Source organism: Hippocampus zosterae, chromosome 13 (assembly GCF_025434085.1).
Source record: "Hippocampus zosterae strain Florida chromosome 13, ASM2543408v3, whole genome shotgun sequence".
Lineage (NCBI taxonomy): Eukaryota > Metazoa > Chordata > Actinopteri > Syngnathiformes > Syngnathidae > Hippocampus > Hippocampus zosterae.
In genome coordinates, this window is record NC_067463.1 from 16,135,498 (window position 1) to 16,158,512 (window position 23,015).

The window sequence follows — 23,015 nt, forward strand, 5'->3', positions numbered from 1 at the left end:
CTCAATTCTGAAACAGCTAACTCTCATGGTTTTGAAATAAATGAGAAGCCTTCTCAATTAATAACATATTACTCAGTACAGAATATAAGCAAATGAATTATTTGCAATTTGCTGAATCATTGTTTATTAGTCCATGTATTCAAAAATATGTACATTGAAAAATCTTATATGTCATTTAGTTGTTCTTCAGCCTACTTGGCGACACTGGCCAATACGCAGGGCCGGTACGCAGAAAAAAATGGAAGAGTAATTTTTACAGAGTCACAGTTTGGGGGGGTTTTCCACACCTGATTCAAATGATCAGGATCATTATCAAGCTCCTATAGAGCTTGCTGAGGATCAAAGTCTCTTCAATTGAGTATTTGAGACTCCGCCACCTACTCTCATGAGTGTAAAATGTGGGTGAGTAACTAGGTATTCATCAAGTAAAGGTTTATTTTTATTGTTTGGAGTACATACAATTAGTCCACTACTTTGAGTAAAATTTTATCGGAATAGCTGAATACTCTCTTCCAAGTTTAGACTGGAACCAAATAGTATTTTTCAGAGTTTAATTTTCCTCGATTAGACTGTGTAATGGATGCGTGATGATAAAGTGAAGAATTTCTTCAACGTACGTGAATTGTGGATAGTTCAAACATAGCTTTCGTTAGTTACACAAAAAAACTTTTTAGTTTCCCTGTGACTTGAAATTGTGAGGCAGATGCTTTAATGCTAAAAGTAACCTGGTAAAACACTGCGAAAGCGTGAGCTAATCACCACAGTTAGATAACCCACGATATTACTGACTATTAAACTGTGATACCTTGTCTAAACCATTCCCTTCCTGGCCAAATACATTTTTATTCTTGGGTAATGTGGTTTCAGTTCTGTTTTGCTCACTGATTAGCGGAGCATGTCCATCCACTGAAAACATAATTTTGATGATTACCACGGATACGGATTACCAAGGATAAGTGACCGTCTGCCTGCACACAACTCGGATCGAGAAATGTTCTTCTGCGAAACACCTGAGAGGAATCAAAGTAAACAAATAGCAAACCATCTTGTTTTAGGGTTAGGTAAAATAGGCCCACGGGTGGCCTGGTGGTCCACTGGTTAGCGCGTTGGCCTCACAGTGCAGAGGTGGTGGGTTCGATCCTTCCTGTGTGGAGCTTGCATGTTCTCCCCGGGCCTGCGTGGGTTTTCTCCGGGTGCTCTGGTTTCCTCCCACATTCCAAAAACATGCATGGCAGGCTGACTGAACACTCCAAATTGTCCCTCGGTGTGAATGTGAGTGTGGATGGTTGTTTGATTCTGTGTGCCCCTTGATTGGCTGGCAACCGTTTCAGGGTGTTCCCCGCCTCCTGCCCGAAGACAGCTGGGATAGGCTCCAACACCCCCCCCCCCCCCCCAACCCTTGTGAGGATAAAGCAGTTCAGAAACTGAATGGATGGATAAAATAGGCCTTTTTTAAAAACATTTAACTTGATTTTTCGATTATTACCATGGATGGCGCGACACAGAGGCTGAGGAGGGGCAATCAATGTAACCCCAGTTAAGTCGGTCCAAATTTGTATTTGATATTCAAAAATACATTTATAAATTCTTTACTCAGCAACTCTATCTGTGATCAAGCTTCGCTTTAGAGAAAAAAAAATCCTGGAACTTTGCCTGATTAACTTGAGTGTGTGTGTGTGTGTGTGTGCGTGTGTGCACATGTATACATTAATGCTGAACTAGCTTATTTGAATATAAAAATAAAATAGTAAATTATTTACGCCACAAGTATGTGCAGTGACTCTATATACCTTAATTACTGTTGTTGAGTAGTCTTCATGTTCAGTAATGTAGTTTTTATTGGGAGAAAGCGTTGGCTTGGTCGAGCTTGAGGCTTGCGTACATGCACACTGGCGTCCTCTGTCGGTCAAATTTTGTATTACCATACCTCCTGGAGCGAGGGACTTGCTGTGGCGACCCCTGATGGGACAGGCTGAAAGGCACAACAGCTGCTTTATTCGTACACAAATGTAAAAAATTATCGGTGGTAAAACTGCAACATATTGTTTGCTGAGTTCAGTTGCACCTAATTACCGTGCTTACCAAAACTTGTGCGGGATGAAAGTTTTTTTTTTTAACTACATTTATAAGTTGACACACGTTGTTGCAACACAAGAAATAACCATTAGACTGCAAGAACAAAAGGAGCATATTTTATGCAGCTGCATTTACTTTTCTGAAAATCAGCTGAGTGCGTTCCATTTTTGGGGGATGTCATCACCTTCAAATGCTCACGATGCCCATGTGCTCACGAGAGTTACATGTGATTCCTGGTAGAAGACTTTCATCACATCCTTTCAAAAGCATTAAACTTGTGTTTGCGGTGTTGAAGTCAATGTTAATACATCTGAGATGCTCCAAGAATGCATCCAAAAAGCGTTTTACAGTGGTAAAATGAGATTTGTGCTGTCCTCAAGTGAATTTAGACATTTCGCAGCAGCCAGTTTGGAGGCGAGATGCCAGACTGGGAGAAGTAGGACCACCACCAGGGCTTTTCCTGACGCTCTGTCCCACCCTCAACTACAGATGACTCGCTGTAACGTTCAAACTCATTGTAAGGGTCAAATCGATCCCATGTGTCTGTCGTAGGGAAAAAGTGGTCGTCAATATCCGGCTTCAGGGGAACCTGCGTACAAGACGTAAAGGAGAGTGACAATAAAGAGCAGAGATCCCATTTTATCCATCATATGTTGCAGAACAGTCAACAGACCTTCTTCAAGACAAAGTCCACACGTCCAGCCTTGTTCAAGCTGTGAGGCAGATGGACCCGTTTGCTGACCCTTGAGTAACCTTTGGCAGTGGCTGTCACGATGTGAGTACCAGCGCTCAGCAGACGCCAGTAGTCTCCACCTTCAGCTGAACGACGAGGGTGCGCAGAGCAACAGTGGTGAAGTCAGACAAGTAGTCAGGAAAATGAGAACAAAAACAAAAAGGAACAAGGTGATATTCCAGCTAAATTTTACCCGTGGTGATATCTTTCCGAATCCCCTTGACAGAGATTGTGGCATCTTTGATCCCATTGCCATGAACATCCTTTACAACACCTTTAATCCCCCGATGGACCTGTATGAGCAGCTCAATGAAAAAGTGAAACTCTATTTTCTGTTCTCATCACATGCACCGGCAACAGTTTTAGCATCTTTGGCAACGTTAGGTCTGTGAACCATTACTAATGGCCCTTCTTCAGATAGATGTTGGGAGCAGTTCTCATGCAGTCAATGTTGCCAAGTTAACAAAACTTTCAGATATACTTGCCGACTCTATAAAACTGAGCAAAGCTTCCTTGTTGCGCTTCCATTCGGGGTAAAGCTCGACTTCGGAAGGGAATTTGTCACAGCCCAGCTCGACGGTGATCTCCAAACAATTTGTGTGCAGGTAGTTAAAGTCTGACATACCTGCAAAAGAGACATACTACATGTGGTAACTGTGCAAAGGCAACCGTTAGAGTGCTTTGAACAGCTATTATTTACATCACTCTTGTTTGAATACAAATACACTCTTGCTAACATAACCAATGACTATTTGGCGAAATGACAGCTGTGAGAAATTGTCATTAAAACCCAAAAACTACTATGGGCTGACTTTGCACAGCGCTCGTACACTAGCCAGCACATTGCCTTGGAAGTCCGCTGAAACAAATGAATACACAGTATTCTCTTTCTCACCTCCAGGAAAACTGTACCACAGTGCCCCGTTGATGATGCCCTTCGTTCGGTAAAAAATTGCTCCACACCTGTCTGTGTCATTGTTTGACATAGTGGCATGGGCGTCTGCGTACGTACGCGCCAGTTGCTTAAACACCTGCAGGTGGCATGGTCATTGGGAGAGTTACGTCGACAACTATCATCCACATCAGTCTTCCCATTTCATTCCTCCATTACCCTTTCATCTTGAGTGGGTGAGAACATCCTCTCCTCGTGTGGGTGTCTGGAGTAGTCAAAGGGATAAGAGACCACCAGCTCCCCTCCATGGAGGCTGGCTGACTGGACAAAGGGAATTGACCTGATCCACTTCATCACCGCAAAGGTCTCTGGTGCCACCTACAGTGCATAACATGTATTGCACTTACTATATCAGTGGTTTGAATTAGTTCATTGACAAGAGGATATAAAGTTTTATATGTTATGATCTGAGTCATTGGTTTATTCGCAACATCGACACTTAAAGAAAATAGCAAGAATGATTGTAATTATAAATAAACGCGACCTAATTTCATTGTACCTTGCCAAACCAATAGCCGTCAGGAATTGGGATGTGATCAGTTCGGTAGTGCCTGCTGCGACGGTTCCGGTAGAACACCGAAGTGAGGTCAGGAAAGTTGCGGTTCAGGTCAATGTTCTGGGCGTTTGTGCGGCCATGAGTCCAACCGTTCAGCAAGTGACCCTGAAACATTTATATTCAAACAACTGGGAGAGTTAAACCATGTGAGAAAGAGTGACCTCAATGTACACGGCCCGTTGATCGTGAGGAGGAAGACGATGTTAAAGAGAGCGGGCATCAAGGGAAGCATGTGGTGACAAAACTACTAAGAAAGTGTTAGACTATCTTTGTCAAGTCCATTGTTAACACGTAGACAAGAGAGACCATGTATCCGACAAGAGAAGTCATGTGATCAGTCCAGTGCATATAGTATATGCATGCAGAAAGGAAACACGGAGTAAGAAGCCCCTTTAAAAAAAAAAAGTTTAGTTTAGTTTTAACTCATGTTGTTTTCTTGTGCCGCTTTTTTCATGTACTGTCTACTCGTTATGTTTTCGTCTCCAACTATTCTCATCAACCCTTTTGCTTGTGTCAGTCAATCAGCTCCCTTTCAATCACTCGCGGCGTATCCATTGGCTCAGCGATTTGTTTGCATTTAGTTCCCTACTTTCGGTTCATTGTTGCTGTTGCGAGTCACCTTTTCCATAGTTGTGTCAAGTTTCTTGTCATGTATGTGTTCTGTTTGGGTTCGTTGTTACTTTGATGATGATGATGATTATTTTATTTGTTGTTTATTAGGGGTGGGGTAGGCTTTGCCATTTTAGTATTGAGATTTTTCCAGGTGTCTTCTTTGTCTCATGGAAATAAATTCCTTTCCGTGTTTTGAGCGGCGGGAGAGGATACAAACAAATTGGCAAGACACGAGACACACCTGGATGAGACACGAGTAGCTCGAGGAAGGTGATTGGCGGACGTAAGGAAGTGGGCTGACGACAACTGATGGAGACAAGCATCTAACAAGAGGACGAGATATGAAAAAAGGGACGCAGGAAAACATGACACCAGATGAAAAGTCAACAAAAACACAGATCACGACAGTCGCTCTTTCAGAATGTTAAGATTTCCGAAGGAAAATGCGTTTGCAAAAGGTTGTAAAGGGTTACAAATGTGTCACAGGATACAGAATTTGGCCTGATGATGATGATGAGTAAGAAATATGTTGATGACTGGTTAGTTGAAAGCAGAGTTCTCCCACTGCCAGGTAGCGTGCGATATAATTTGTCAATTCTGCTTGCGTTAAAGCTCATAAATCTAAAATAAGTGATGACTCGATCTGGGTGTGGGAGGACCTGGGTAGGTACAGGCAAAAAAAGAGAGTGGAGGGTGGAAGGCATGAGTACTGCCGTGAGTCAATGATTTCTTCTTGTCATCATCATTCTCTCACATTATTCGAGTCACTCAGCCCTGACCTTGTCTTGTCGGCCCCTATGAGGTAGGTCTAAAAAATATTGAATTCGCTTTAAAGAAGTTTCAAGCTTTGTTAGATTTATTTGCAATAATTTTGTACTGTCCTGGATACATTAAGGCCAGGAAAAAACACTCGCTCAAGCCAAAGGAGTTGAAATAATGATGGATTACGATAAGAATTACAACGAGGGGATGTGACAATTACCTCATCAGATTGAGCCACAGCTTCGGAGTCGATTTCAAGTCACAGGATCAATGGATCAAATCGTTAAAATCATGACATGCATTATTCTCATGGTAACAGAAGTAAGACTACTCAAACAGTCCACTGAAGCAACGCGTCTAGCTAATAATATCTTTGGAAAAACAAATAGCAGCAACCACTTTTTGAATGCTGTAATTTAAATTAATTCAATTAATTGATTAATCAATAGTGACTTGATAATTATTTTTGATAATTGATTGAACGTTTAGATCCCTTTTTTGTAATTAAAATTGTCCGAATGCTTGGAATTGAATCTTCTAAATAATAAATATTATCCGACTTATGTATAAAACAGACTGATCATCAAACTATCAAATTTGTCACATTTCGAAGACTACAAAAACTCGAAGTTGGAACTTTACATGACATCATACCTCACCGCAAGATCTTCACATTTCAATTTGCCATCAAATCAGATCATCAGATCAGCACTTTTTGTCTCCACCCTTCCTCCAGAAAGACAAAGCAAAGTGGACTGACAACGGATAATGGCAATTTGTCTTTTCTTGTACTGTTAACAATATTTACTTCCTGGTTGATGAGCTCCGGGTCATTGCTATCCTCTACCTCTGCAGCGGCAAGCTCGTAGCCGTCGGGGTTCATGGAGGCCAAGATATGAACGCGGGTGGTGTTGATGATGGTTTGTACCCGCGGGTTTCCCAAGGTATACTCGGAGCACAAGTACTGAGCCAGGTAGATGAGCAGCTCCCGGCCGAGTACCTCATTGCCATGCATGTTGCCAATGAGCTTGACCTCCGGCTCCACTTCAGTATGAAGACAAGAGGCAAATTTGGAGAAAACAGGCATGATCTTCAGAAGTTATGGAACGAATGTACGGTAAGCGTTGCGCTTGGTCCCTATCTGAGCATCCACTGTAGTGTAACAGTTTCCACTTTGAAGACATAACAGCTTCCACCCCTCTAGGATGACTTGATACAATATTTTATCATCTATTGGTGTTTGAATGGCACAGTATTGCCAGAGTTATTTTGAGTATCTATCTGCATCTGCTTGTTAATGTAATTAATATTTCATTAATAGTACTGCTCATATTGAACTGAGCAGTCAGACCCTCTTCTGGTTTGGAAATTACACTCATTGATTTGAAGTCTCACAAGATTTTCGGATGTCTCATGTGATGCTACACATCATGACGGTATAAACGACTTTTTTCTATTGCACGGCGGCGTGCAACACAATATGCTGGATCGCCAATTGGCGTGTAGCGCGGTCTACAAAATTCATAAACACGCTAACTTAGACTTGCTCCAGCAAAATACGTTCTGTCGGGGGCGTGCCGGCGCCGTCGGCCGGAACGCCCTGCTAGAATTCCCTAAAAAGGTCAACTGGACTTCCCCAGCATGAAAATGAAGATGCTCCTGCTTTTACACAGAGTGCATGGTTGCCTGTCTATGAAAATAAGGCCCCCAGATGCACATGATAATCAGTGACTTGAACGCTTGAGTGTTAAGTGACTGTAGAACAATTTCATCTTGAAGCCATTGAGGCTCAACGGATGACATTACTTGGCTGCAGCCAGCAGAGACACTGGTACTCAATCTCATCTAGTAATTAGTCGTCTACAAAAGTACACATTTACATGAGCAATTTAAAGTTCAGCTACATCCACGATATTGCTAAATTCCAGAGGTGTCAAAATCTAGGTCCAGAAAGTAAAACACCCTGCTTCTTCTCTAAACTGAGCTCGGTTACCTGCCGGTTGAGTGTTTTTACTTTCTGGACCTGGATTGGACACCTCTACTCAAGACGACATTTCGATTGAAACAAGCACTCAACACAAAGAGATTCCACCATTTCTTGATATTATCAAGGAAATGTAGTCAATGGCCCGTCGCTACCATTCAAAAAATACATTTTACTTACATAGGTCATGCTGTCCAGGATTGTTGCTGAATTCGATGACCAGTAAATCTCGGCCCTCAGTGCTGCGGCCGATGCTGTAGACACGTGAGATGTGGGAACACTTGGCTGCCGTTCTCTTCAGTAAGCTGTACATCTGACTGTTGGTGGTATGGGTGAACTGGATGATGGTGCTGGGCTTATCTGGCGAGAGGCTGGACCTTGCTTGTACCTGTCTGGCTGAAAAGGAGTTGGGACGGGCGTGGGAGGACTAAGTTTGGAATTCTTTTCAAGGGGTCAAACAGTTTTTTTACCTCTTAGGGCAGCCAGTGGGTCAAAGCAGCCTTCCCGATCACTTGCAAAGAAGCGGTCACAGTCCAGGAAGTATGGCCAGGCCATGCGTATGGCCTCAAAGGTGTGAGCACAGTCCTTCCTCAAGGCCTCACACGTGCTGCGACAGGGCTTGATCATCTTGTTATCACGGCAGGGCGACGCGAGTACCGAGCAGCCCACGAGACGGATGTCAGGGGAACATTCTCCATTAAGCAGGCCATGGATGACACTCAGGAGGAGGTACTCTGCCCCCGATTCGGCATCCATACGAGTCCGGTGGCCAAGGATGTTGGGAAACATTGTTCTGGAGCAGCAATGGAAGATTTCATCACATGTGGGATTAGAATGTTGATTTCTTTTTTTTTTTGTAGTGGATATGAGGGTCTTCGGTTTTGTTGCAAGAAGCGCGCGGAGTAAGAAAATGTCATCACACGGCACGAAAAGGCACGGTACTCCCGTTATTTCCTCTGATTGATTTATATTTATTTGTCATTGTCATTCTGACTTTACAACTGGATTACTGTACGTTAGTCAAGTCAAGTCAAGTCAACAGTATTTATAGAGCACTTTCAAACAGCCATCGCTGTATACAAAGTGCTGTACATGGAGCGATTTAACATACACAATAAACAGTAAGACGAATCGGTAATAAAGGCGGTAGAAAGCACCAAGCAGTAAAATCAAGAGGAGGGCTTTAAAGATGGGCAGCGAGGAGGCTTGCCGAATGTTCAGTGGGAGGTCATTCCAGAGAGAAGGACCAGCAACAGAAAAGGCTCCATCCCCTCTGAGCCTCAGTTTAGTTCTTGGTACTTCTAACAAAGACTGGTCCACAGACCTGAGGCGCCGGGCAGGTGTGTAATAGACTAAAGCGCTGACCAACCTCCATACATACTTGCAGCCATAGGAACAGAACACCTTCGCTAACCGGGAAGCCCTGTATATAGCCACTGAGTAGAATAACCAAGCATGTTTGATACAGCGTCGCACAGTGGGACTGTTTTCTTTAGTGAAGTTATACCAACCTCTGGAACCCACCTAGTGTATCCTACATCATTACAGTAGCTCAGATGCATCTCTGTGCAGGTCGCTGTGGGGAAACAGAAACGTATGTTATCACACAAAATTCATTGGCTGAGCACAAAAGCGGAAAACCAAATGGGACTAAGCTGCCATTCATTTTACAGGAGAGGCATGTGGAATGTCGCAGCAGAGAAACTTTTGAACATTTTGTGCACTGAAGGTCAGGTCCGAAAAACTAAGGGTGTTCTCATTCTTTGAAGCTGAATGGCAGGCTGCGATCAATAAGGTGTGAGTTATATACCTTGACTCTCGGCTGGTTTCATTCATTAACTGAACTTCCATGTTTTGGGTTTTTTTTTTTTTTTTTGGAATGGGTTACCCATTACATACCCAAGATTTAAATCTTGAACTTTAAAACTGTGAGGCAAGTGTGTGTATATATAGCTAACAACAGATTGAATTTGAAGTGAGAAGTCGTGGAATTTTGTGACATGCAAATAATTAAGTATGCAATTCTTCAATTCATGTAAAGAAGCGATTTGCTGAACAATTAAGTGTTTATCATGAGGGGAATGAGGGTTCAGTAAAGATTTTCTGCCAAAACTGAAAAGAACTAACTAATTTGGCAAGAAGTAGACTTGCTTTAGTCAGCCAAACCCGCCCCCCCCCACCCCACCCCATCAAGCTTAGATGTAACACCTGTGATGCAGACATTAGAATTGCTTGATTACAGTTATTAATAAATGAAGATTAAAAACTCTTCTCTGACGAATAATAATGAGTCACTTACGTGTTGCTTCGGTGACACCGTTACTGCATCTTCCTGTGCGGGAGGGGGAAAATGCCACACATGAAGATAGATGGAATGAAGGGTCGTAAGATCTATGTATAATCTATGTATGTTATTTTTGACTTCAAAATGGCGCCGCGTGAGTGGCTGCCTTTCCAGCAGCTCCTATATTTTGTTGTTCTACTTCTTCCTTTCCTAACTTTGCTGCTGTGAATCTGGGATTTCGCCATTGCGAGACTAATAAAGGTTTTCTTATCTTATCTTATTTTAAACGCTAGGAGGCGCTATTTATGAACACAAAGCAGAACTTTTGCTGATGTGTTTTACGAGAGGATTATTTTCGCTTAAATTTACAGTAATATCGAGGATTCATAACAACGTTTTGTTTGTTTCCACCATTCTCTCGTTTAAGCGTAACCATTCAAGAGAGGCCATCCATAAACGCATGCGGACATCCTTCTAAAGTTGCATGCACCCTTTTTTGCTGAAGTGTATGAAAAAAAAAAACACGTCATCAATTTACTCACCCGAAAGTTCATCTTCTGGATGGCAGGTCTGCTGTGGTGCGCACCAACAACTTCCCGACAAGGCCAGAAACAACCCCAAAAGTCTTAAAAGCATGTTTCTTTACGCAGGAGATAGCTTGACAACACTGCGTGATGTGGCAGCTGCGAGCGGCGAGATACAAAAGCGGGGATAGTAGTTACAAGCCGATGCACGGAAACTTCCTCCCTTTGTTTGTGCGACGCATCCCTGACCCTGAAGAGCTGAGCAGAGTTGAGCCAAGCGTGGCTTTACCGCTGTACTGATCATATTTCACTGCACCGCTCGCACAATGTGTGTGTTGGGGGTGGAGAGAGAGAGAACGTAGTTAAAACCAGGAACGAAAAGAAAATTGTCTCAAAGCCGACATCATCCAGACAATGGACTTCCGATTATTGTAAAAGGGCCCAAAACAGGCATGCCTCCGGGAGCAATACGTGATCAAAATTGTTAAATGCTTGATTTTGTTCATGTGTGTGATGTGTCACAGATTAAAAAAAATCTTTTGAGATTTGAAAAATCCTTGTGTCTACTAGGCCTAAGCTTGTTTATACAAAAACACATCAATTCCAGTACTTGTATGAAACCTTCTGTAGAGGTGAAATAGGCGCTCAGCAGTAACACTTTAAATTACATTGTACTGTACATATAAATCTGATTGAAAATGCATATCGGGGAATTTATTTCCATATTTATTTTTTTGCCATTTATCCTCCCCAATTCTAAAATCTTAGATCAGTCTTTGTGAACCAGGAGGTACCCAACTCATTACAAACATGCAAAAATATGCACAATAAAAAGCACAACTTGTATTCTTGGGGATGATGGGGGGCTAGAACAGTAATCTCAGTTGGAAGAAATTGAAAATGTAAACTATTAACATTTAGGGGAACAATACAACAAAGTAAGCAGTTTTCTGAGTAGTTTTTACTGGCACATATAAATTGGGAAACATTACAAGGGATAATTAGTTGTGTAAACTATTATTTCTTTGTTGTGAAATGCGGGAACACCAATTTTCACAGCAGTAAAACTTAAGATATTTAGTTGAATTCCATTTTAATCAAAGTTGGTTGTCTTGACATTGTGAGGTCACTCAACTTTTTTTTTCTTTACTGTATGGTGTTCCTGTTATTTTCTTTTATTCTCTATCTATCACACAATGTATTTGGTGTTATTGAGGCAGACTAGTTGTTTGTATTGTGTGACACACAGACCGGCATGTTTTTACTTGATTAAGTGCCAGTTTATTCTTTAAACAGGCATTTGTGTTGTCATATGGTACAATCATACAATTTCAAACGCATGGCACTGGACACAATATTCCATGTCAATTTCATTGTTGTCTGAGTCTATGGAATGTGATACTATGCAATGAAATAACATTTCTTTACAAATTCAACATAGTTGGTTAGTGTGCAGTACAATAACATTGATGATGTAAACGCGTACTGTATAATGTGTACATTTGCTTGTATGAAGAAGTCCTTGGAAGTGCCTCTGCAGGCAAACTGATCAGCCCTATGGAAATCAACAGTCTGTAGAGTTTCAAAGGATGGTTGACACACATCACAACTGTGCGTGCCTGCATTCGGCATACATTGTTCCATGTCCTTGACACAAAAAAATAAATAAATAAAATGGTCACACTTTGTCTTCACAAAGCACCAAGCCCTCAGTGGAAGTGTCCTTGAGCAACGTACGGGTTCCCTTCCATCTGCTCTGGACCTACTTCCAGACAAACATTGAGCAGAAGGGGTGCAAGTTGCCGCCTCATTAGAAGGAGCTGCACACTGAATTCATGTTGTTCTGGCGCAATTGTCCTCTGTGGTATCAAATGTGCTGCTCCAGCTGCTGGCAGACAGCAAGTAATGATCCTTTCTCAGAAAGCAGCCGATGATACGTATCAGGACCTTTCTGTACTGATGTCGCAGGAGACAGTAGACAAAGGGATCGCTTGAAGCCTTTGCGTAGCACAAACATTTTGTGGTGATGCCCCAGTACTGCGGGATGTGCACAGAGGGCAACAACTCCACTAACCTGCAGGAGAAAAGAAGGGATTTGGATTGTTTTGTAATTTGCGCTGGCGTAGTACTTATTTTGAACATTTTTGCTTATCCCATGTAACGAAATAAAAAAAACAAAATATTACAAAGACCTTTCACAATGAGACTTTTCAGTGCGGTGATAGACCATACAGTTGATATGGTATTGTTAAATGAAAGCCTCTTTGACCGCATTGTTTTGTTTCTATTATTTCAGATACAGCTCTTGTACTGGATCTCATTAGGATGTGCACGTGTACCTAATGTGTGGCCGGGTAATTTATATACACAATGAAATGTAGTTCAATGTATATAACATGAATATAATCAAGTTTCATTTGCCTAATGCTTCTCAATTATTTTCTCTTACGTCCCCCTGGGAAGAGGAGAATATTTGACATGACTACAAATCATATTATATATATATACATTTTATTTTAAGTACACTAAAGTACAAAAAAGGCTTCACCTGATAGGGCAAATATCCATGTGCACACTCAGAACATTGGTTGACGAACTACAACGAGTGCTGTTATTGAACATAAACTATTCATGGTCTAACCCGCCCCCCCCCCCAAAAAAAGGGGAGGTTTCATAGATCAATTCACTTGTGGAGTATGGAGTGAAATGTACCCCAGAATCATTCCTAAGGCTACACGCTATAACGATGACATAATATGCAGAATTGAGGAAGCTCAAATCACAGCAAGAAATTTAACGCAAACTGGAATGACCGCAATTCAACATCATTTGTATTTTCACAGGTTTTCTGTTCCAATGTGTCCAATTGACTTTTACTATGAAACATCACTAAAAGAAGAAAGATAGTAGTGGCCAAAAACTTTTGCACAATACTGTATATCCCCCATCCATGTTCTACTCAGCTTTTCCTCATGAGGGTTGTTGGTAATAGGTGGGTAAATTAATACAAAGCCGGTAATTACCTTGTTATAACATATGGTGAATAGCAGAAGACGAAGGAACCGATGAAAATGCAGATTTTCTTCGTGGCCCTCTGCCTCCTCTTCTTCTGTTCTGCCAAACACCTTTCTTTCACACTAATAAGACAAAGAAAGAAAGATTCATGCACATGGGATGTTTGAACCTATTATATATGTATCTGATCCTGTCGCCTGAATGTTCTCGGCACAACGACGGACAAGCAATTAGACTTTGACGTGCCCCAAAATGTACGCTTGTGCCGTACCTGGGGTGAATGTCAACCAACAGGAGCAGAGTCTGCACTGTGATGACGTCGATCCTCTTGCAGTGGGACTTGGCCACTCTCAAAACTTTGAGGTAGGAGAAGCACAGCACGGCCAGGCTGAAAGTGAAGCTACTGCAGTGGAGCAGCACGGTGAAGGTGGCATAGGCAGCCAGCTGCGACCTTCCCTCTGTGGCCAGGTGAACGGTGCACGAGGCGTACGTAGGGCTGTAGCCTCCCCAGTCCATGAGCAGCTGAGTGAGAGAGAATGTGAGGGACTGTAGCCAGGAGTAGAGCACCATCAGGATGGCATCCCGGTAGCGCATCTTGCTGGAATAGCTCAGAGGAAACATGACGGCGATCCATCTGTCCAGGCTGAGAGCCGCCATGCTCAGCATGCTGTTGGTGGTGAGGAAAGTCTCGGCAAAGCCGACCAGTTGGCAGAACAAGTTCCCAAAGGGCTCTCCGCTTTTGGCCACCCCGAAAAAGGTGGAGGGCATGTTGATGAAAGCCAGGAGGATGTTGGAAAAAGACAAATTCAGGACAAAGACTCCCGGGACATGGGACCTCAACTCTGAGCTCTGGGTGAAACACAGCAGCACTGACATGTTGGTCACCACGGAAACAACAGCCATCACCACGATGGACACTTCCAGGAGGAACTCGGGGATGGTCATCATTCGAGGCTCCAAATTGGCAGCACTTGTGGAACAAAGTCCTACATGTCTGAGCTTCCCATCAGCTGAGCCAGATTGCCACATCAAGTACTCAAGTGGAGAGCTGTCCAGTGCTGAAACACCAAACCTGATGATCCCTTCTGGTGTGAGCTGCCTCAGCGACTCCGAATCCGTTTTCACCTATTGTGAGCCAACTGCAGCAAACACCAAAGGAAAAGTGTGTGGACGGTGGCTTGCTCTCTCTCTCTCTTTCTATCTCGTGGCTCTCAAACATGCGCACTAGCCGGCGCCTCCTCTCACGCTGGAGATGCCGTGCGCTCTGCACGTGCAGCCACTCGCTGGCTCATGTGACGCTTGAACAATATTCATGCAAGCAGCGCTTAATATTGGCTTGTCGGGGTGTTTGCACCATCATTTGGGCTCTTTTCTTTCCCGGGAGTGCAACAACAAGCTTGACAATTTATAGACACACAATGTATGCATATAGAGCTGCCTGAAAAACATCTGATCGGCCTTTGCAAAGATAATGATCTTCTACTATGACTAAAATTGTTCACGGGATATTAATTTCTGAAATTGTTTACTACTTACAGTGGCTAGACATGCCCTGGCATCATATTAAGCATGTCAATTAATATTTGAGAGCCAAAATTGTCACGTTGAGCTCGAAGCGACAGAGTAATCGCTTCGTGCGCAACAAACTGGGCATAAGTTGATCACCTAAATAGCAGAGACAGAAAGTAACTTTGTCACGAAAATTATGTTTATTACAACACAAAACCCCCGTCTAAACCGATAACAGAAAACACTGGTGAAAAAGAGAACCAGGAAATAATTATAACGAGGCAACAGAAAACGCTTGCGAAAAAAAGGCAAGGAGAAAGTTTAGGCAAAATACTATAATTACACGCGTGAGGAAGTCTAGGAACGCAACAATTATCAATAGTCTTTAAGGCAGTGTTTAACCGAGAAGGAATAGGCAATAGCAATGGCACGGCGTGGAATACTCCGGCAGTGAGTCGACTGCCGGAGCGCCTAAATATAGCAATCACCGATAAATGGGTGGCAGGTGTGCAGGCGGCAAGCGAGAACACCTGCCCCCTGCTGTCAAATATGGAACGTGACAAAAATAATAGCAAATATGATACCGCGCAATGGAACTGCCAAATAGAATAAAGCACATATTGAAAAATGAATACCTCTGACAGTGTCGAGTAAGTGAGCAATATTATCGTCTTGGTTCGTATTTACCCATGCAGGGGGACCAAATGTCGTGCCCAATGACTGTATTTGTACGCTGTGTGTCATCGACAGCTAATCTTAACAAACTTCAATAAAACAAAACATGATAACATGGCCGCAACTTAAGCGTGACCATGATGACAGATGGAGTTCAGGAAACAGCAAGTGAAATGTGGTAACTCGCTTGTCTCCGTGGCAACACAAAATCTCTGGTGGGCTCACAACTCTTTGAATTTCATCCCTTTTAGTCCTGATTTGTGCAGAGCTAACCACTTGCCAGCATTTGCTCATATATCCCGAATATCTACAACACACATATATGGGAACTCGTGCTTTTGGCTTTCAAGGGACTGTTCGGTTCAGCAAAGACGTGCGTCGTCTATGGCTGAGCTCATGTGCATCACCTCAAGCATGCAAGTGTGAGCGTGCTTGAGCATGTGACTATTTGGGCAGGTTATTCCTTACAGTACAGTATGTAGCACACATGGTTTATGATTGTTAGTGGGCATGAAGTGCTTTTCCAAGCACCTGCCCAGATGTCGTTTTTCTCCCTGTGGTCCCCCCATAGGGGCCATTTATATACAATAATTAACAGACTGCTAGCAGATTTATTCTTGCCCTTTCATTTATTGACAGTCACTATCCTCAGTGGAGCAGTTGTCCTTGTCCATGTCAACTTAATAATGATAGGAAAAAAGTCTCTTTGCTGCTAAGAAGAAAAATATAAGGAAAAATGAGGGAGTGACAAGAAATAGTCTCCCCCTCCCCTCCGTCCTAAGGAACCCTCTCTTGGTCACATGCTTCCTCTGGGTTCTCAGAGCCGAGGATGCGGTTATGCAAGCAACTCAATGCTAATGGCACAAGCACTTAAGAAGTGCTGTTAGAACGGTGAGGAGTCCACCCAACAAACTGCCCGTGGCCGTATGACTCGATGCATATGCTGAGTATGTTGGGCCATTACATAACACCGCAATTCCCACCGGCGGCACCACAACATGGAAGGCTTTTGCACTGTCCACCTGCCCTGCACGCAAGTCATTCTTACCCCACCTGCAGGTGATGTTCATTCTCAGCTCAAGCAGCCCTCACTCACAGGTGTATGCTTGACATTTAAGAGTCACGCTTTTTGACAGGATCACCCTGACGGGTGTGTTCAAGGTCGAATCAGAGCCAAGAGTGAGGTGTTGTAAAGATGTGATTGGCATGTATGTGTGCATGGAGCTGGGGTTGACTTGGTCCACAGCAAAAGCATTAGATGGGTGTTGGGTGCTCTGTGCATGAACCCCAACTCACACAGAGACTCACATGTGCAGACATACACAGATGCACTCGTTTTCAGCCACGCTTGCTGTCACTCTCGCTAGCCCGCCCTGCCTCACTCTCCCTTGCTACATCCCTCCCAGTCACGTGCTGATAGTGGAGGAGTCTGGCTGCGGAGTAGCTGTATGATGCTAATTTAAGATGAAAATAACAATAACACGTACAATGCTCTATGTTTGCCGCCGGTATTGAGAAATAGGCTCTTATACTGTCTAGCTATCTGTTTCCAGTATCCATCTAAAGCAGTGGTGTCCAAAGTACGGTGCACAGGCCATTTACGGCTCGCTTTTTAGCAGGCTACAAATACCACAAATTAAATATTTGAAATGGTAACTTTAAATTAAAACAAAAATGGGATGGGGGCAGTGCAACAGTGTGGGTGTTGGAATCTGCGCGTGGGACCCCCCTGACCACTGCTACTACTACAACTACTAATACAGTTGTTTTATACAGAACTTATCTTTGATACTGTATACAACGATGAGAATAAAACAATTAAAATAGAAACAAACATCTCTTTTAATCTCTGTGCAGGGGAGGGTCTATTTAAGTGGGATAAAGTGTTGCAGGCCATACCAAAATCCTGAAGAATTCTAATCAATTTTCTTTATTATCTATACGACAGATTAAGTGATTTATATCCATCCATCCATCCATTTTCTTCCACTTATCTGGGGTCAGGTGGCAGGGGCAGCAGTTTTAGCAGGGACTTCTCTCTCCCCGACCACTTCATCCAGCTCTTCCAGGAGGATCCCTAAGTCTTCCCAGGCCAGCTGTGAGACAGACATCCCAGCATGACCTGGGTTATCCCTTGGCCCCCATTCCTGTAGGTCATGTCCAGAACATCTTACCAAGGAAATGTCCAAGAGGCAACCTGAGCAGATGCCCGAGCCACCTCATCTGACTCATCTCAATGTGAAGGAGCAGTGGCTCTACTCTGAAATGATGAGTTTGTCACCCCATCGCGAAGGGAGAGCCCAAACACAATTTTGACCGCTTGTAACCAAGATCTCGTTCTTTCGGCCACAACTAACAGCCTGTGACCATAAGTGAGGGTGGGAACCAAAGACGACTATAACAGTGAAAAGCAAAATCATTATTTGCAATCTCTTCCTTCATCTGGACTTTCACCAAAATGTAAACTTAAATGTGTGCCTATTCCCGCGCCTCGACAATCCAGTGATTAGATGGCGACCCAGTCCGTTGTGTAAACTGCCTCTGGCCCAAAGTCAGTTGGGATCGACTCCAGCGTCAACAATGGTGGATGGCTGGATGGACGGACGAGCAGCTTAAGAACAACAAGTAATATCAACAACAAACACTGTGAATAAAATGTTAATAATAATACACATGTGATGATCAAAATATTCCATAGTACAAGTATTTAAGTACGAGGTAGAACAACCAATCCACTCCCAAAGGTCCTCAATGATAAAGTGAGGCCCGCAGAGTCGACAGGATTGTGGGACAATATGGCTTAACAACACTGATAAGTCGGACAACAATTACATGAAGTTAAGAAATGGTAATTTGTTCTTTTACCGAGAGTGCTTTAAACTATTTTCATACAAAGACAAGTGCAAAGCAAGTGGAATAACACATGCCAAACTTCTCAAACAGTGCCACAGACCACTGATATGACATTAAAGTTGATAGTTTCATTCTTCCAAGTAGTGGTCATATGTTGCTATCCGAACCCCTGTTGTCATTGCAGTTTAGTTAGGTGTGTTTGTGTTTCTCCAGCAATCACCACCCCCACTCTTGGGTTAAGATTTTTTTTTTTTGGTCGTGTCAGTCTGCCAAATATTTTCTGCAATTATCTCTGCGTCTGTTTCTTGTCTTGAGCCTTCTGGGAATGTCTTGGGGGTCTACCAAGAAGTAGTAAAACTCAAACTAAAACTACAGCTTGGCAAAAAAACATCCCGTAGGTTCTTGGTCTCTGGAAGAAAGGGCAGCAAAAAACATGACACCCAAAAAAACCCCAGAAAAACAACAACACTCGTTGGAGCCCTGCATGCAGAAAATGACTATTATCGTGTATACACAGGCAGTAAGCATAAGATGAACCCTTTTTACCAAAACCCACACATCTAATGAATTTAACCAGCACTTACAACTATATTGCTTATGCAAATGCAGGCGCACAGCCCACACAGAGGTCGCATTGTTGAAAAAAAGTCACAGAATCATTTAAAATCCTATGAAATATTTGAAGCAGGAGGAGTTTAAGAGAGAACTGATTGGGTTTTGAAAGTGAGACATTGCAGGATGAAGAGAAGAAAAAAGAGATAGAGACATAAATAGTGTGAGTCAGCAGTCTGCCAGAAAGGAGGAGTTGAGAAAGAGAGGAATGCCTCCCAGGATTTAGTCATCTCAGAGTTAAGACAAAAGAATTTCTGGCCTCAGTTTACTCTGTGTGCATATCCACACATTTGTGTGTGGGGGTGTCATTGAGGCCATCCAGTTTTGAGGAATTTGTTCAAAACCAAAGCGAAGCATTGGCTTGTCTCACTGTGAAGATGGTTTGGCTCAAAGCAAAATAAATAGTTTTACATCAACTTTACTAGAGTAGGTCTGGGAGCACACTGAGAATTTGGAGCAGGTCATTATAATTTTTATATTCCATTTCCAGGGCAGCAGTGGACTGCACGTCTGGCTCACATTTTTTAGGTTTGAAACGTGAGTGTGAATGGCCGTTTTTCTATACTGTATGTGCCTTGATATTGGCTGGCGGCCAGGATGCTTCACCCAAAGTACTTTGGGCTAGGCTCCAGCTCACCTGAAACTTTAGTGAGGATAATCACGAGAGAAAACGGATAGGAAAAGCCAAAACTATGTATCTTAGCTTAGAGAATCAAAATAACATACAGCCTTTCATATGACCACGAAACAACTAGTAACTCAGTGTTCCAACATCCACAAACGGCAACTGCTGTCACAACTTGAGATTGATGAGGTACAACGCAGGTTCCATGGTGAAGGGCCCCAGGCTGCCAGATCAGAAGAGGAGGTCAGACCAGAGATTGGGAGGCAAGCCCCAATGACTGCAGATGATGAGATTGGGAGGCCAGCCCCAATGAAGGAAATGCTGAGCGAGACAGCAACTGACCTGAAAGCTAAGATCATGGCGAGAATGAAAGCTGGGCAACCTAGAAACCGATTACAACGGCTATGTGAAGTACCACCTGAAAGTCTCATGGAAAGTGTGAATGCAGCACTGAGGGCGATACCTACCGTAACGATCACGGAAACCAATGAGTTGATATACGCTTCAGCATCAGTGATCCTAGAGATGGTTGGCTATAAGAGCAACCATAGAAGCCATGAGATACGTTACCCACCATGGAAAAGACGGCTGGAGGCTAAGATCAAGGCGGCTCGGAAAGATGTGAGTCAATTGACGGAGGCCCAGAGAGGTGTAATGAAAAGGCCGATACCCGAGAGGTACATCCAGATGACCATACCTGAAGCACTCGAAACTGCCAAACAACGGCTCCAAGCCTTGTCCAGCCGCCTAAAGCGGTACACGAAAGAGAATGAGCCCAGACGAATAAACAGGCTGTTCGCAACACAACCTGCGAACCTATTGTGCAAAGAGGCACCTGAAACAATCCAACACATAACTGCAGAGTGTAAGATGCTGTCAGGGAAAGCCTACATGGAACGCCATAACCAGGTGGCTGGCATAGTCTACCGAAACATCTGTGCGGAGTATGGACTGGAAACCCCAAGGTCAAAATGGGAAACACCTCCGAAGGTGGTGGAGAATAACAGAGCGAAGATCCTGTGGGACTTCCAGATCCAGACTGACAAGATGGTAATGGCGCACCAACCAGATATCGTGATCATAGATAAAGGGCAGAGGAAAGCCGTTGTAGTGGATGTAGCGGTCCCAAGTGATGGAAACATCAGAAAGAAGGAACACGAGAAACTCGAGAAATACCAAGGGCTCAGAGAGGATCCGGAGAGAGCCTGGAAGGTAAAGGTGACAGTCGTGCTTGTGGTGGTCGGAGCACTCGGGGCAGTGACCCCCAAACTAGATGAGTGGTTGCAACAGATCCCGGGAACAACATCGGACATCTCAGTCCGGAAATGTGCAGTGCTGGGAACAGCAGGGATACTGCGCAGAACCCTCAAGCTTCCTGGCCTCTGGTAGAGGACCCGAGCTGAGTGAGGGACGGACACCACCCGAGGGGGGGTGAGACGAGGATTTTTTTTTAAAATAAATATCCATCCATCCATTTTCCGATCCGCTTTATCCTCAGAAGGGTCGCGGATCTCAGCCGTCTGTGAGCAGGGTGACCCCTACCAGTAGTCAGTACCCTGACCTGAACCGGTTGCCAGCAAATCGCAGGGCACACAGAGACAAACAACCATCCACACTCACACTCACACCTAGGGACAATTTTGTGTTCAATCGGCCTGCCATGCATGTTTTTGGAATGTGGGAGGAAACCGGAGTACCCAGAGAAAACCCACACATATTGTCCATATTTTTTAAAAATAGCATCTTTGTCATACATCTGGTTAGGAAGTGGGTGGTCCTATGTGTTCCCCCACTAGCACTGATAAAAAAAATGAAAAACAGAAGAACATATAATTGTCCATCCCTGCTATAGACACTATCGATTCTACACTGTGATGATACAATGTAGATTAGAGAGCACTCAACATATGGGCTCACTTCGTATTTTCCAAGACTAATTGAGCAGTCATGTAGCCACATTTTTTTCAAGAGATGGTGCTTACTTTGTCTGCGTTACACTGTGCGCGATAGGCAATTGTGTGTGTGTTTGTGTGCGCGTGTGCATGTGCATGACTCACCCAAACGAAGCAGATGGAAGTAGTTTGGGCCTATTTTACTTCTGCAGCTCTATTTTAATTCTTTCCCCAAGATGTTACATCCCATAATTGTCTCGTTGAATAATGTGTTTCCTTGCATTTGGTCACCGTTGAGTGCCAGGTGACTTCCAAAGGAGCACAGAGATGATATTTACGAGCATCAATTAAGCTGCTGCTGCTCCTGGCCAGACGAATCATGTCAACGCTGCTGTCAATGGATGTTTTTCTTTCCAATGTCCATAATAACAAACCAAATCATCCATCCATCCTTATTCTACGTGGCTTGTCCACATTAGGGTGGTGGACCTAATGACTTTGGGAAAGAGACTGGATACACCCTGAAATAGCCACCAGTCACATTCACACCTATGAACAATTTACAGTCTTCAATTAACCTATCATGCTCGTGTCTGTAATGTGAGTGGAAGCGAGAGTCGGTGAGACTGGGTAGACTGGGTGCTTTGTTCGTGACCCCAGTCCCAGGATCATTGGGACACATACACCTTTCCACCACAATGTGTATTGACAGCTCAAGGAGGGCTTATTAAAATACATCATAAAAACATATTACTCTGCAGGGATTGGACAGCTTTATACAGACACACTGCTTGTGCATTTCATACTTTCCTGGAAGCAGATTTATGGAGTTAAAAAAATAAAAAAAGTATCATTTCACTTCCTGACTTATAGCCATGTCAGAAAGCAGTCTGCACATCTACGACACCATCTATTGGCTACTTTTGGAATGATGAGCTGTGCAGTGGTTTACAGTACTCATCTTGGTCTCGACATGGCCATGTAGTCATAGCTCAGAGGCAAACTTTGCCACGGAGTTAAGATACAGAAACCTGACTTTATGCTTGTTTGGTTGATGGTGGCGAGGGAGTGGGTTTTGTGTCTCAGGGGAAACCTAATCAATAAAAATTCTCGAAATACCTTGCAGTGTGATACACGTCAGTCCTACACCACTACAAACTAGTACCACAACAATAAATCTCTCTGAGTGTGGTGATCAAAACAAATAATTTTGTATGACTTATTTTTAACAGAGTGGCCCGGTAGTCCAGTGGTTAGCACGTCGACTTCACAGCTCCGGCCTCCCTGTGTGGAGTTTGCATGTTCTGCCCGGGCCTGCGTGGGTTTTCTCCGGGTGCTCCGGTTTCCTCCC

General features: G+C 43.5%; 2 protein-coding genes across 3 annotated transcripts; both read right to left on the reverse strand.

Annotated features, from left to right (window-relative positions):
• Positions 1 to 2,189: 2,189 nt before the first annotated feature.
• cpz (carboxypeptidase Z) lies at positions 2,190 to 10,840 on the reverse strand. 2 transcript variants are annotated; one of them, XM_052084925.1, is made up of 13 exons: positions 10,502 to 10,840; positions 9,975 to 10,007; positions 9,200 to 9,251; positions 8,146 to 8,468; positions 7,856 to 8,071; positions 6,500 to 6,735; positions 4,261 to 4,422; positions 3,921 to 4,079; positions 3,705 to 3,840; positions 3,295 to 3,434; positions 3,003 to 3,102; positions 2,750 to 2,895; positions 2,190 to 2,665 (listed from the first exon to the last, which is right to left on the reverse strand). In XM_052084925.1, the coding sequence occupies exons 1-13, from the start codon at positions 10,593 to 10,595 to the stop codon at positions 2,462 to 2,464; spliced, it is 2,001 nt and encodes a 666-aa protein (XP_051940885.1). In that variant the 5' UTR covers positions 10,596 to 10,840; the 3' UTR covers positions 2,190 to 2,461. The 2 variants fall into 2 exon arrangements, with proteins under 2 accessions (XP_051940885.1, XP_051940886.1); XM_052084926.1 differs by having other exon boundaries at positions 6,539 to 6,735; positions 10,502 to 10,837.
• Positions 10,841 to 11,739: 899 nt separating this feature from the next.
• On the reverse strand, positions 11,740 to 15,114 carry gpr78a (G protein-coupled receptor 78a). Its single transcript, XM_052085023.1, has 3 exons — positions 13,770 to 15,114; positions 13,507 to 13,620; positions 11,740 to 12,557 (listed from the first exon to the last, which is right to left on the reverse strand). The coding sequence occupies exons 1-3, from the start codon at positions 14,525 to 14,527 to the stop codon at positions 12,317 to 12,319; spliced, it is 1,113 nt and encodes a 370-aa protein (XP_051940983.1). The 5' UTR covers positions 14,528 to 15,114; the 3' UTR covers positions 11,740 to 12,316.
• Between the last annotated feature and the right edge of the window lie 7,901 nt (positions 15,115 to 23,015).